A 15,843-nucleotide genomic window follows, 5' to 3' on the forward strand; every position below is an offset into this window, starting at 1 on the left:
TTTCATGCATTTAAAAAAAATAATAATTGTACTCGCCCCCGTTGGAATCGAACCCACAACCCTGGCTCGTGCACGCGCCTCTGTCTCATTGTCCTCTGATAGACCACTTACCAAAGGCGCTAATGTTTTTCAGCCAGGGGCTGCAAAGACATCATTCAGCTTTTTCCCGGGTTCTGAGAGCCTATGGGAGCCGTAGGAAGTGTCACGTTACAGCAAAGATCCTAAGATTTCAATAAAGAGAGTCAAGAAGACCAAGGAATGGTCAGAGAGGGCACTTCCTGTACAGAATCTTCTCAGGTTTTTGCCTGCCATATGAGTTCTGTTATACTCACAGACACCATTCAAACAGTTTTAGAAACTTTAGGGTGTTTTCTATCCAAAGCCAATAATTATATGCATATTCTCGTTTCTGGGTAAGAGTAGTAACCAGTTTAAATCGGGTACGTTTTTTATCCGGCCGTGTAAATACTGCCCCCTACCCCCAACAGGTTAAAGGAAGTGCTCCTAATCTCAGCTTGTTACCTGTATAAAAGACACCTGTCCACAGAAGCAATCAATCAATCAGATTCCAAACTCTCCACCATGGCCAAGACCAAAGAGCTCTCCAAGGATGTCAGGGACAAGACTGTAGACCTACACAAGGCTGGAATGGGTTACAAGACCATCGCCAAGCAGCTTGGTGAGAAGGTGACAACAGTTGGTGCGATTATTTGCAAATGGAAGAAACACAAAAGAACTGTCCATCTCCCCTCGGCCTGGGGCTCCATGCAAGATCTCACCACGTGGAGTTGCAATGATCATGAGAATGGTGAGGAATCAGCCCAGAACTACACGGGAGGATCTTGTCAATGATCTCAAGTTAGCTGGGACCATAGTCACCAAGAAAACAATTGGTAACACACTACTTCCGTGAAGGACTGAAATGCTGCAGCGCCCGCAAGGTCCCCCTGCTCAAGAAAGCACATATACATGCCCGTCTGAAGTTTGCCAATGAACATCTGATTCAGAGGACAACTGGGTGAAAGTGTTGTGGTCAGATGAGACCAAAATGGAGCTCCTTGGCATCAACTCAACTCGCCGTGTTTGGAGGAGGAGGAATGCTGCCTATGACCCCAAGAATACCATGCCCACCGTCAAACATGGAGGTGGAAACATTATGCTTTGGGGGTGTTTTTCTGCTAAGGGGACAGGACAAATTCACCGCATCAAAGCGACGATGGACGGGGCCATGTACCGTCAAATCTTGGGTGAGAACCTCCTTCCCTCAGCCAGGGCATTGAAAATGGGTCGTGGATGGGTATTCCAGCATGACAATGACCCAAAACACATGGCCAAGGCAACAAAGGAGTGGCTCAACAAGAAGCACATTAAGGTCCTGGAGTGGCCTAGCCCGTCTCCAGACCTTAATCCCATAGAAAATCTGTGGAGGGAGCTGTTGTCACGTTCTGACCAGTATGAGGGTTATTTTGTTAGTGTAGGCTGGTCAAGACGTGGCAGAGGGTATTTGGTTGATGTGGTTCGGGGTGTGTGTATTATGTAGAGGGTAGTTGATTTATGTATTCCGGGGTTTTTTGGTCACTGCTCTGTTAGTCTATGTTCTTTCTAGTTAGTCTGTTTCTATGTTTAGTTATTTGGGGTATGGACTCTCAATTGAAGGCAGGTGTTGTCTAGTTGCCTTTGATTGAGAGTCCTATATATTAGGGTGTGTTTCTTGTTTTGCGTGTGTGAGCCTGACAAGACTGTTTTGTTGATTGTTCGTTCGTTCTTTGTTTTGTTGTTTTTGGTGTTCTCTTCATTGAAAATAAAATACAAGATGAGCATCCCCATTCCTGCTGCATTTTGGTCCTCCATTCCCGACGACAACCGTTACAGAACCTCCCACCAAATCCGGACCAAGCAGCGGAGGAAGGAGCAACAGGTGGACTTAGCGGAGCAAAGGGAATTTGAGTTGGACCAACGGGAGAAATGGACATGGGAACAGATTATGGCCAGAGAGGGCCCATGGGAAAAAATGGAGCGAAGACCGGGAACGCTACAGGGGAACACGATTGGCTATTAAGCTGGAGAGGCAGCCCCAATATTTTTTTTTGGGGGGGGCACACGGGTAGTTTGGCAGGGCCAGGATTGAACCGCAAGCCAAATCCCCGTGCTTATTGGGGGCAGCCTAGTATTAGTCAGGTCCCGTGTGTTGGAGTGAGGTGCACGGCGTTGAGGCCTAGTATTCACAGGCCGGTGTGCGCAGTACCTGCGCCCCGCATTTGTCAGGGGAAAGCGGGCATCCAGCCAGGAAGGGTGCGCCTTCACAGTCCAATATATCCTGTTCCCGCTCCACGCACTAGCCCTAAGGTGTGTGTTTCCAGGCTGGCATATCCAGTACCAGCACCACACACCAGGCTTCCAGTGCGTCAGCCCAGTCCCGTACATCCTGTTCCCGCTCCACGCACTAGCCCTAAGGTGTGTGTTTCCAGGCTGGCATATCCAGTACCAGTACCACGCACCAGGCTTCCAGTGCGTCAGCCCAGTCCAACCCGTCCTGTTCCCGCTCCACGCACTAGCCCTAAGGTGTGTGTTTCCAGGCTGGCATATCCAGTACCAGCACCACGCACCAGGCTTCCAGTGCGTCAGCCCAGTCCAGTACGTCCTGTTCCCGCTCTACGCACTAGCCCTAAGGTGTGTGTTTCCAGGCTGGCATATCCAGTACCAGCACCACGCACCAGGCTTCCAGTGCATCAGCCCAGTCCAGTACGTCCTGTTCCCGCTCCACGCACTAGCCCTAAGGTGTGTGTTTCCAGGCTGGCATATCCAGTACCAGCACCACGCACCAGGCTTCCAGTGTGTCAGCCCAGTCCAGTATGTCCTGTTCCCACTCCACGCACTAGCCCTAAGGTGCGTGTCTCCAGTATAGTACCTCCATTACCAGCACCACGCACCAGGCTTCAGTGCGTCAGCCCAGTCCAGCACGTCCTGTCCATGTTCCTCGTACTAGCCATGTGGTGCGTGTCCTTAGTCTGGCACGTCCTAAGCCAGCCCCACGCACCAGAGCTTCCGGCGACAGTGCCCCGGAGAGAGACGGCCCACTGTTCGGAACCAGGTGAGACGGCCCACTGTTCAGAGCCGAGTGAGTCTGGCTACAGTCCAGAAATTCCGGCAACAGTGCCTCGTCCAGAACTTCCGGCAACAGTGCCTCGTCCAGAACTTCCGGCAACAGTGCCTCGTCCAGAACTTCCGGCAACAGTGCCTCGTCCAGAGCTTCCGGCGACAGTGCCTCGGAGAGAGATGGCCCACTGTTCGGAACCAGGTGAGACGGCCCACTGTTCAGAGCTGAGTGAGTCTGGCTACAGTCCAGAGCTCCTAGAGTCTTCCTACAGTCCAGAGCTCCTAGAGTCTTCCTACAGTCCAGAGCTCCTAGAGTCTTCCTACAGTCCAGAGCTCCTAGAGTCACCCTACAGTCCAGAGCTCCTAGAGTCACCCTACAGTCCGGGGTCGACAGAGAGGGACATCACTGTAGAGACAGTTTATGAGGGGAGTGAGCCAGGGGTGGAGTGGGGTCTGCGTCCGGCTCCTGAGCCACCTCCTGAGGGGGGAGTATTGGGGTTAGGGGGGGGTGTTGCAGGAACACCGTCGGTGACGGTGGCCACCCTCCCTTCCCTCCCATGTACTGTTGGGGATTTATTAGTGTTTTGGGGGTTATTTGTTTTTTGTTTTTTTGTGTGTGAGGTGCATCCGGGGTCTGCACCTTTGGGGGGGGGTAATGTCACGTTCTGACCAGTATGAGGGTTATTTTGTTAGTGTAGGCTGGTCAGGACGTGGCAGAGGGTATTTGGTTTATGTGGTTCGGGGTGTGTGTATTATGTAGAGGGTAGTTGATTTATGTATTCCGGGGTTTTTTGGTCGCTGCTCTGTTAGTCTATGTTCTTTCTAGTTAGTCTGTTTCTATGTTTAGTTAATTGGGGTGTGGAATCTCAATTGAAGGCAGGTGTTGTCTAGTTGCCTTTGATTGAGAGTCCTATATATTAGGGTGTGTTTGTGTTTGTAATTTGTGGGAGGTTGTCACTTGAATTGCTGTTGTTTGCCTTCAAGTCTGTATTCGTCGTCTATCGTTTTGTTGTGTTTTGTTTGAGTAAGTGTTTTCATTAAAAAGTTAATTATGAGCACTCAACCCGCTGCGCTTTGGTCTATTCCTGACGACCGTCGTTACAGCTGAAGGTTCGAGTTGCCAGACGTCAGCCTCGAAACCTTAATGACTTGGAGAAGATCTGCAAAGAAGAGTGGGACAAAATCCCTCCTGAGATGTGTGCAAACCTGGTGGCCAACTACAAGAAACGTCTGACCTCTGTGATTGCCAACAAGGGTTTTGCCACCAAGTACTAAGTCATGTTTTGCAGAGGGGTCAAATACTTATTTCCCTCATTAAAATGCAAATCATTTTATAACATTTTTGACATGTGTTTTTCTGGATTTTTTTGTTGTTATTCTGTCTCTCACTCTTCAAATAAACCTACCATTAAAATGATAGACTGATAATTTCTTTGTCAGTGGGCAAACGTACAAAATCAGCAGGGGATCAAATACTTTTTTCCCTCACTGTATGTGCACGTTAGGCTATGTTAAACCCTTATTTGTATTTCGTGTTAGTTTGTGCCGTGTGTTTTTTGGTCGCCAAATAAATGGCTCCGTTTTGCTACTAACTATTTGCTCTCCTGCGCCTGACTTCCTACAGCCCTTCATGCGTACCATTACAGTAATAAAATTAAATGGTGATAAATATAGGCTGATCTGAGCCAGGTCACACAGCTGTCTGTCTGAAGGGCTGTGTCCTGTGGGAGAAAACATGAAGACTGACACATCTGCTTACTCTCTGTACAGTAAGCTATTCACTCCAAAACATTACAGTATTATAGTGAAATGACCAAGCACCCTGGTAGCAACAGTAGAAAGGTATGAATTACGGGGAAGCCAGGAGGGGCTCCGCTCCCCTGAATGCGACTATAGCTCCCCTAAATGCAACAAAAGTCCAACTTTGGGGGGGATGTCTCTAAATAATGCTAAGTTAACCATTCTCCTCTTTGTTCAATATGTAGTGGTACATATGTTTTACAGTGGTAAATATGAAAATAAAAGCTTCCAAAGAAAACAAACACCCCCACTTCTCTGTCATGGTTTAAACCATTTATTTATATGTGGTGGCACTCAGTGCTGAATTTCAACCTCAGCTGAGCTCCTTTATGCATAGATTTTCCTTAGTACTTCCTCATTTTCACCATTTGTTTAGCCTTTATTCCAATGGATTAGATTTATCCGTTCGTTGATTTATCATTGTTTGCTTTTGTCAGTCAGCTGTTTAGAGTGCTCATTGCTTTGTTTTCAGGTGAATGTGAGTACTGGTGTTCTCAGTGCCATCCGTGGCCAGAAGTAGTACACCATTTATTTAGCGTTATTTATTTATTTTCTGTCAATATTTGTTTTCTTTCCTGGATCAGCTGATGATGATGGTTGACAATATCACTAGACATCTAGCCTACAGCTAGACACCATTGTGCATCCAACCCATCCAACAAGTAGTCTGTAAGTTAATGACAGTAGGCCCATAAGGTAACTCTTTTGGTTAGAAGAGGTTTTAACGTTCAGTTAGAAGCATTCAATTTTGAAATGGCATAGGCCTACATTGTTTAGGATTTGTGTACCCATGAACTGTATTCATGTCTAAACATAATTAAATGTTACATAGGTATAATTACACTTACAGTGCATTTTCAGAGATGTCCAAGATCCAGGAATTATAAAGTGTTTAAATTCAATGTTCTAATTCAATTGTTAAATGCTTAATAATGACAACCAATGTAAGGAAAGAAACGTAGTGTTTTATGTCGCACGACCTGTGAAGACTCCAAGTATTAACTCATGAATTATGGACAACTAATGAAGTAGAGTGTAAAACATGTTTTGATTCAACTCATGTATTATATTGAATGTAGACTACCTGTGTGTGTTAATGTGTGTAAAATTGTCTTGGCTGAGAGGGTAGGTCACTGGCAGTGGTGCAGGATTAGTGGAGGGTAAATGCAAGTAAACTCAGTGTTTTCTGCAGAAAGATGCATTGAAAGTATAGGGAGGGGGGGAATGTCCATAGGGGGAGAAAAATGTAAGGTAAGTGACCGTTGAGGGCATGTGGGCACACTTTTTGGTGTTTTGTAACAGTGTCTTTTTTAGGCTACATGCAGTTTGTATGATGGAATTATTTTGGAGTGAACATGCACAGGTAGCCTACTTTTTGAAGTGATTTGTTTGACAATCAGATGAAAATATCATGACTGGTTGTGTTAATACCGTTTAATTTACGTTTTTATTTTTAGGCTCAAGTGTGTGCACTCAATAGAGACCCCCGAATGTCATGGTGTAATTCCCACTCTGAGCAGTAGACTATCCTTTCTCCACCCTTTGAAGTAGGCTTACTGTAGTTGAAGTCAGGGGTGGACTGGACATCTGGCATTTTGGGCAAATGCCAGATGGGCTGGTCCATTTTCACCAAAGTGGGTGTTTTTGCACAAACTGATCGTATCTGGCTTATAATGGGGGCCTCAAGCAAACAAATGGGCCGGTGTGGGGGCCTCAAGGAAAAAAGTGGGCCGGTGTGTTAGAAATGCCTGGGCCGATTGATGGTCCCAGTCCGCCACTTGTGGCTCAGTTGGTAGAGCATGGTGTTTGCAACGCCAGGGTTGTGGGTTCAATTCCCACGGGGGGCCAGTACAAAAAAAAATGTATGCATTCACTACTGTAAGTCGCTCTGGATAAGAGCGTCTGCTAAATGACTAAAATGTAAAATGTAAAATGTAAGTGCATTCACAGACACATGACAAAATAGACAGCCTAGCAAAATAGAAGTGACATTTGTCAATCCATCACAAACATAAAATGCTATTTCCCACATGCAAAGCCCTTTGTAATTATAAAATGCACTTACTCGAAAAATCGAACTTTACCATCAAAGCATGCATTATAACTTCATAACAGTCGTGGAGTCTCGACTTCCTCTTTTCCCATTGGTTGCCTCAAAAAGCATATCCTTGATTGCATGAAAAAGCTGTCTTAAGACAAATGTATTCCTTCTTTCCTTCATTTCATATCTATGGTGAGGCCTCACAGAACCTTATATCCGCATTATGAGAAATTATGTGTATACATCAACAACAAAAAAGTATTAGGCTACAGATCTGACTACACCTGTGCTGCCGCCTCCTGGACAGTCATGACTACCGAGCGCGTGCAGTGGCTGTAGTATAAACGAACAAGCAGTTTATGAGCCACACTCAAAGCTAGAGAACCGCGCATTGGGAGCGGGATGGCAGGGAGAGTAAAGCACCACGTCCTCCTCCTCATGGGGCTCTTGCTGACAGGGACCGCTACAGTCCGGGGAAGCAGAGGGGGAGCGATGCTTGATGAGGAGAGGGAGAAGGAAAACGACGCAGAGAGCCCTTGTGAAGTTAAAACCGTTACCGTTTCTACCCTGCCTGTACTCCGGGAGAATGAGTTCAGTTTCACCGGCGGTGGCTCGGGGAGCGTGGCCGGAGGAGGAGGGGAGTCCCGACTCCTTTTATTCGTTAGAACAGACCTACCTGGACGAATTTCCGTTATGGATGATCTTGACAACACCGCTCTCCCATACTTCACACTGGGTAAGAACATTATAATCTTACTGCCTCTTTACTGTCCCCCAATCCATCACCGGCTTTACAATGGTTGCTCATAGGGACCTAACATATGCCTGGCCGGTGGTATAGGCTATATTTACTGAATTAAAATAATTGTTTTCATACATTCAAAATGTAAATACTCATTCTACACAGTGAAGTGTCATCTAGGTTTGAAAATGATGGCAGTTTAATGTTAACAACATGATAGCCCAAGTAGAGGTGTGTTGGCCAATCAAGGGGAAGAGCCACTGTGCCATATCTATCTGGTACAGGGAGTAAAACAGCGTTGGGAACTTATATATGTATCTGAACACCACTCATGTAATGAAAACGTAATGAAAACGCAAGAACGAACTCGACACCATTAGTACACGGCTCTCTCACTCACCTTGCGCACATACACACACCAATTGGGTCATTTTTGTGTACTATGACAAATTATGACTGTAAGTGACATACATAGCCTTAAGTATTAGGCAGTGAGGGAATGCATAGATTGCAATTTAGCTGTGCAAATCTGCATGAAATTGGTATTTTGTATTTTTATGAACACATTATTCATAGCAGAAACTAGGACATGTGCAGCATTGAAGGAAGTTAGATTAAGAAATGCATAATAATGTAAGCTTGCTACAGTGTCATAATTTTCTCATTGCAAATTGCAAGGGTTTAGGCCAGGGCCCACATATGAGGTTGACTCTGCCTTACATTGATTGAGTAGTGTTTATTTGTGTCCCTTAGAAAAGTATCTTTTAAAGCACAGCAGTGGGCCACAGTTGTCAATCTTCAGATAACATACACACAGTTAATCCTATATGCAAAACAAGGTTTTAGCTTTCCACACCTCCTGACCATGAATATAATATATGCGCACGTGTATACCCATGTGGTTCTGTAATTGAATACCATAGGCCTTAGAAGACCTAAGGGAACTCAGTGATTGGACAGTGACTGTCGACCGTAGGCCTGTGTTATTGCAATGTGATAGTAAACAGCATGTGTCACGCCCTGACCATAGAGAGCCCTTGGTTCTCTATGGTGTAGTAGGTCAGGGCGTGACTAGGGGGATTCTAGTTCAATATTTCTATGTTGGTGTTTTGTATGGTTCCCAATTAGAGGCAGCTGGTAATCGTTGCCTCTAATTGGGGATCACATTTAGGTAGCCATTTCTCCCACTTGTGTTTGTGGGATATTGTTTGGTTTTGTGCTTGTTGCACCACGTAGTCACGAGTTGTTGCTTGTTTATTGTTTTGTTGAAAAGGTTTCACTGTAATTAAATATGTGGAACTCAACACACGCTGTGCCGTGGTCCGTTTCTTACAATAACCGTGACAGAATATCCCACCAAAAGAGGACCAAGCAGCGTGTGCATGAAGTAAAGGAGTTTTGGACATGGGAGGAAGTCATGGGAGGACACGAGACCCTTCCTTGGCGGGAGTCGCAAAGGAGCATGGAAGGACAGCGATGACGCCGGGGACCGCAGCCACAGAAACTCCAAGATTTTGTTTGGGGGGGGCACATGGAGCTGGCGGCTGAGCAGAGGGAAGAGCCAGAGACCGTCAGGGAGGCGATAGAGAAGTGGTCGGTCGCCTGGGAGTCGATGGAGCAATGTGAGGAGGGATATCGGAGAATGATGTTGGCGAGAAGTAGGCTGTAGCGCAGGCGTGCTGAACAGCGTGTCATCAGTCCGGTGCCATCTGTGCCGGCTCCACACACCAGGCCACTGGTGCGCCTCCCCAGCCCGGTATGTCCTGTGCCGGTTCCTCGCACTCGCCCTGAAGAGTGAGTCATCAGTCCAGTGCCATCTGTGCCAGCTCTCCGCACTCGTCCTGAAGAGCCAGAGAGAGAGATGAGAGAGATGTTGTGCAGGTGTGTAATGCATAACATTCGACCTGAAGATCCTGTCAGCAGTCTGGTGAGTCCTGTGCCAGCTCCCCGCACCCTCCCTGAAGTGCATGTCAACAGTCCAGTGCCACCTGTGCCGGCTCATTGCATCAGGCCTCCAGTGCGCCTTCCCAGTCCGGTACGTTCTGTGCCAACTCCCCGCACTCACCCTGAAGTGCGTGTCCCCAGTCCGGTGCCGCCTGTGCCGGCTCCACACACCAGGCCTCCAGTGCACCTCCCCAGTCCGGTACGTCCTGTGGCAGCTCCTCGCACTCGCCCTGAAGTGCGTGTCAATTGTCCGGTGCCACCTGTACCGGCTCCACACACTAGGCCTCCAGTGTGCCTCTCCAGCCCGGAGCTTTCAGTGACGGTCAACGGCCCGGAGCTTCCAGTGACGGTCAACGGCCCGGAGCTTCCAGTGATGGTCAACGGTCCGGAGCTTCCAGTGACGTTCAATGGTCCGGAGCTTCCTGCGCCAGTGCCATGGCCGGAGCCTTCCTCTGCGCTGGTGCCCAGTCCAGGCACAGCGTCCAGTCCAGCTCCAAGGCCGGAGTCTTCCTCTGCGCCGGTGCCCAGTCCAGGCACGGTGTCCAGTCCTGCTTCATGGCAGGAGCCTTCCTCTGCGCCGGTGCCCAGTCCAGGCACGGCGTCCAGTCCCGCTCCATGGCAGGAGCCTTTCTCTGCGCCGGTGCCCAGTCCAGGCACGGCGTCCAGTCCCGCTCCAAGGCCGGAGCCTTCCTCTGCGCCGGTGCCCAGTCCAGGCACGGCGGCCAATCCAGCTCCATGGCCAGAGCCTTCCTCTGCGCCGGTGCCCAGTCCAGGCACAATGACCAACCCAGCTCCATGGCCGGAGCCCTCCTCGGCGCCGGTGCCCAGTCCAGACACGGCACCCAGTACCGCTCCAAGGCCGGAGCTTTCCTCTGCGCCGATGCCCAGTTCAGGCACGGCGTTCAGCCCGGCGCCATGGCTGGATCCGGGGTCTGGGCAGGGGCGGCGACCGCACCGGAGCCAGCACAGACACTAGTCACCCCCCTACCCTCCCCATTTGGTTTCAGGTTTTGCGGCCGGAGTCCGCACCTTTGGGCCGGGTACTGCCACGCCCTGTGACTAGGGGGTGTTCTAGTTCAATATTTATATGTTGGTGTTTTGTATGGTTCCCAATTAGAGGTAGCTGGTAATCGTTGCCTCTAATTGGGGATCACATTTAGTTAGCCATTTCTCCCACTTGTGTTTGTGGGATATTGTTTGGTTTTGTGCTTGTTGCACCACGTAGTCACGTGTTGTTGCTTGTTTATTGTTTTGTTGAAGAAGCTTCACTGTAATTAAATATGTGGACCTCAACACACGCTGTGCCGTGGTCCGTTTCTTACAACAACCGTGACAGCATGACTGTTTTATATTCACATTCAGAGGTAGTAGTCCTCTGTGTGTGGGGCAACAGACTGTGTCAAACTAGTTGATATGTACAACCATACACATTCCCTGAGTATGAATCATATAGACTCAATAGATGTGCTAATTTTCCTGATTTTTGTTGTGGTTCATACAATAACAAAGATGTATACTGAACTTGACCCCATGGCAATCGAACAACACATTGCTTGTTATGACTATGCACAACACCTGAATAGTATAGTAACCCGCACATGTTGTGGAACCCTCTGTCTCTCTCGCTCTGTCTCTCTCTCTATTTCTCTGTCTCTCTCTCTGTCGGTCTGTCTCTCTGTGTCTCTCTCACTCTCACTTTATCTCTCTCTCGCTCTCTCTCAGCCCAGCAGCATTGAGACTGCAGACTAAACAGACTGCAGGGTCTGGAGCATATGCTTGTAAATCACTTTCTTTTCTCATTAAGGACACGCGTCGACTCTTGAGTTAGGACTCTCTGTCCTTCCAGTCAGCCAGCCAGCAAATTTGCTGTGCTCTCGCCATGACTGCCCTTTGTGTAGGGGGTGGAGATGGATTAAATCAGGTCTTGATTTAGATTAGTGCCTTCAGAAAGTATTCATAAGATTTTTCTTATTCCACATTTTGTTGTGTTACAGCCTGAATTCAAAATGAATGAAAAAAGATAAGAATATTCCTACCCATCTGCACACAATACCCCATAATGATAAAGTGAAATTTTTTTAGTTTTTGTTTTTGCAAATTTATTGAAAATTAAATACAGAAATATCTCATTTACATAAGTATTCACATCGCTTATCAATACATGTTAGAATCACCTTTGGCAGGGCTTCCCGAGTGGCACAGTGGTCTTAGGCATTGCATCGAAGTGCTAGCTGTGCCACTAGAGATTCTGGGTTGGAGTCCAGGCTCTGTTAACCGTTTGGGCGGCGCACAATTGGCCCAGCGTCGCCCGGGTTAGGGGAGGGTTTGGCCGGCAGGGATGTCCTTGTCCCATCGTGCACTAGCGACTCCTGTGGACTCCGGGCGCAGTGCACGCTGACACAGTTGCCAGGTACACAGTGTTTCCTCTGAAATATTGGTGAGGTTGGCTTCCGGGTTAACCTCTATGGGCTACTTAACAGCCAGTGTAATCCTGTGGCGCGTTATTCAAATACCTTAGAAATGCAAAACCTTAAATTTTTCAAACATATGACTATTTTACACCATTTTAAAGATAAGACTCTCGTTAATCTAACCACACTGTCCGATTTCAAAAAGGCTTTACAACGAAAGCAAAACATTAGATTATGTCAGCAGAGTACCCAGCCAGAAATAATCAGACACCCATTTTTCAAGCTAGCATATAATGTCACATAAACCCAAGCCACAGCTAAATGTAGCACTAACCTTTGATGATCTTCATCAGATGACAACCCTAGGACATTATGTTATACAATACATGCATGTTTTGTTCAAACAAGTTCATATTTATATCAAAAAACAGCTTTTTACATTAGCATGTGACTAGCATGTGACTAGCATTCCGACCGAACACTGCCGGTGAATTTACTAAATTACTCACGATAAACGTTCACAAAAAGCATAACAATTATTTTAAGAATTATAGATACAGAACTCCTCTATGCACTCGATATGTCCGATTTTAAAATAGCTTTTCGGTGAAAGCACATTTTGCAATATTCTCAGTCGATAGCCCGGCATCACAGGGCTAGCTATTTAGACACCCAGCAAGTTTAGCACTCATCAAAGTCAGATTTACTATAAGAAAAATGTTATTACCTTTGCTGTCTTCGTCAGAATGCACTCCCAGGACTTCTACTTCAATAACAAATGTTGGTTTGGTCCAAAATAATCCATCGTTATATCCAAACAGCGGCGTTTTGTTTGTGCGTTCAAGACACTATCCGAAAGGGTAAATAAGGGTTACGAGCATGACGCAATTCGTGACAAAAGATTTCTAAATATTCCATTACCGTACTTCGAAGCATGTCAACCGCTGTTTAAAATCAATTTTTATGCTATTTTTCTCATAAAAAAGCGATAATATTCCGACCAGGAATCTGCGTTTAGGTAAAGAGACAAAAGAAAAGAAAGCATTCGGTCGACTCTGGCACGCGCCTAAGCCCACAGTACTCTGAGCGGCCACTTGCCAAAAGCGATAAAGTGTTTCAGCCAGAGCCTGCCTCGATATCCTTCAGCTTTTTCCCGGGCTCTGAGAGCCTATGGGAGCCGTAGGAAGTGACACGTTATTGCAAAGATCCTCAGTCTTCAATAAAAAGAGCCAAGATAAAACACACCTTGTCAGACAGGCCACTTCCTGCATGGAATCTTCTCAGGTTTTGGCCTGCCATTTGAGTTCTGTTATTCTCACAGACACCATTCAAACAGTTTTAGAAACTTTAGGGTGTTTTCTATCCAAAGCCAATAATTATATGCATATTCTAGTTACTGGGCAGGAGTAGTAACCAGATTAAATCGGGTACGTTTTTTATCCGGCTGTGTCAATACTGCCCCCTAGCCCTAACAGGTTAAGTGGGCGTTGTGTCAAGAAACAGTGCGGCTTGGTTGGGTTGTGTTTCGGAGGACGCATGGCTCTCAACCTTCGCCTCTCCTGAGTCCGAATGGGAGTTGCAGCGATGAGACAAGACTGTAGCTACCAATTGGATACCATGAAATTGGGGAGAAAAAGGGGTAAAAAAAAACAAACACCTTTGGCAGTGATTACAGCTGTGAGTCTTTCTGGTTAAGTCTCTAAGACCTAAGAAATGCAAACACATATCGTATCTGCACCTTAGTATCGTGATGATCTTGTATTGTGAGATCCCTGGCAATTCTCAGACGTACAGTTGAAGTCGGAAGTTTACATACACTTAGGTTGGAGTCATTAAAACTAGTTTTTCAACCACTCAACAAATTTGTTGTTAACAAACTATAGTTTTGGCAAGTTGGTTAGGACATCTACTTTGCGCATGACACAAGTCATTTTTCCAACAATTATTTACAGACAAATTATTTCACTTATAATTCACTGTATCACCAGAGATGAATGTACTTTGGTGCGAAAAGAGCAAATGAATCCCAGAACAACAGCAAAGGACCTTGTGAAGATGCTGGAGGAAACAGGTACAAAAGTATCTATATCCACAGTAAAACGAGTCCTATATCGGCATAACCTGAAAGGCCGCTCAGCAAGGAAGAAGCCACTGCTCCAAAACCGCCATAAAAAAGACAGACAACGGTTTGCAACTGCACATGGGGACAAAGATCGTACTTTTTGGAGAAATGTCCTCTGGTCTGATGAAACAAAAATAGAACTGTTTGGCCATAATGACCATCGTTATGTTTGGAGGGAAAATGGGGTCGCTTGCAAGCCGACGAACACCATCCCAACCGTGAGGCACAGGGGGTGGCAGCATCATGTTGTGGGGGTGCTTTGCTGCAGGAGGGACTGGTGCACTTCACAAAATAGATGGCATCATGAGGGAGGAAAATGATGTGGATATATTGAAGCAACATCTCAAGACATCAGTCAGGAAGTTAAAGCTTGGTCGCAAATGGGTCTTCCGAATGGACAATGACCCCAAGCATACTTCCAACAAAGTCAAGGTATTGGAGTGGCCATCACAAAGCCCTGACATCAATCCTATAGAAAATTTGTGGGCAGAACTGAAAAAGTGTGGGAGGCCTACAAACCTGACTCAGTTACAACAGTTCTGTCAGGAGGAATGGGACAAAATTCACCCAACTTATTGTGGAAAGCTTGTGGAAGGCTACCTGAAATGTTTGACCGAAGTTAAATAATTTATTGGCAATGCTACCAAATACTAATTGAGTGTATGTAAACTTCTGACCCACAGGGAATGTGATGAAAGAAATGAAAGCTGAAATGTATAATTCTCTCTACTATTATTCTGACATTTCACATTCTTAAAATAAGGTGGTGATCATAAATGACCTAAGACAGGGAATTTTTGCTAGGATTAAATGTCAGGAATTGTGAAAAACTTAGTTTAAATGTATTTGGCTAAGGTGTATGTAAACTTCCGACTTCAACTGTAGTTATTTGTAGGAAATGTATAGTAGCTGTATCCAAACTGTCAGTTGATATCCACTTACACGACAGTATGTCCTTGTTGTGGTTTATTTTTTTTAACTAAAGGGCACCTCAGTATGACAGTATTGACAAGTCAACATGAAGATAGATAGCCATACAGTACAGTGATATTATGTGTCAATATTTACTTTTTTCTCCAGGTAGTGGTAGTACTACTGACAGTGTATGTAGTGGTATTCCTGACAGTACGTTTGCCATGAGGCCATCATATTGTACTCTTGTGTTTTTATTGTAAGTGGTGTAGTCTACTGTAATAGTAGCTGACATGTTCCTGATGCTCCCAACATTATAGCTGGGATATTTGTTTGACTTCTGATTGAGCAATAAAGCAAATAGAGGGGATTGAAAGGAAACATTAACTATGAAATCAGAATGACTTGGTGGGAGGGGAATCCCACACTATCCCATCAGTATTATTTTCTTGTCTGTTTTCCCTCTCCTTTCTTACATAACGACAAAATGTTGACGCCCCAGGATGTTACCAAGACTTAGGCCTTACTGCACACACGCTAACACAATATGAAACACAGACAGCGACGCAGACGGACACACACACACATCTCCCTTTATTCAAAAGCAGAACAGTGAGACTCCACTTGGCCCCCTCAGTTCCCATCTCTGCATTTTAATTTGAGAATGAAGTATGGTGGTCACAGGTAGGCTGGAGGGGGAGTGTTTGACTGACCGGTCTTTCAGATGCTTGCCCCTCTGGCCACAGCGCCCAGTCTTGATTTATTACTATGAGTG

General features: G+C 46.2%; 1 protein-coding gene across 1 annotated transcript in view; it reads left to right on the top strand.

The window, feature by feature from the left end:
- The first annotated feature begins 7,242 nt into the window (after nucleotides 1–7,242).
- The window catches only part of LOC106565912 (astrotactin-2), a 448,985-nt gene continuing 440,384 nt past the window's right edge, over nucleotides 7,243–15,843 (top strand). Inside the window, exon 1 of the mRNA XM_014133602.2 lies at nucleotides 7,243–7,673. Coding sequence (XP_013989077.2) covers nucleotides 7,340–7,673 — 334 coding nt within the window. The 5' untranslated portion in view covers nucleotides 7,243–7,339. The remainder of the gene's footprint in view (nucleotides 7,674–15,843) is intronic.

This window comes from Salmo salar, chromosome ssa01, assembly GCF_905237065.1.
Source record: "Salmo salar chromosome ssa01, Ssal_v3.1, whole genome shotgun sequence".
In the NCBI taxonomy this organism is placed as follows: Eukaryota; Metazoa; Chordata; class Actinopteri; order Salmoniformes; family Salmonidae; genus Salmo; species Salmo salar.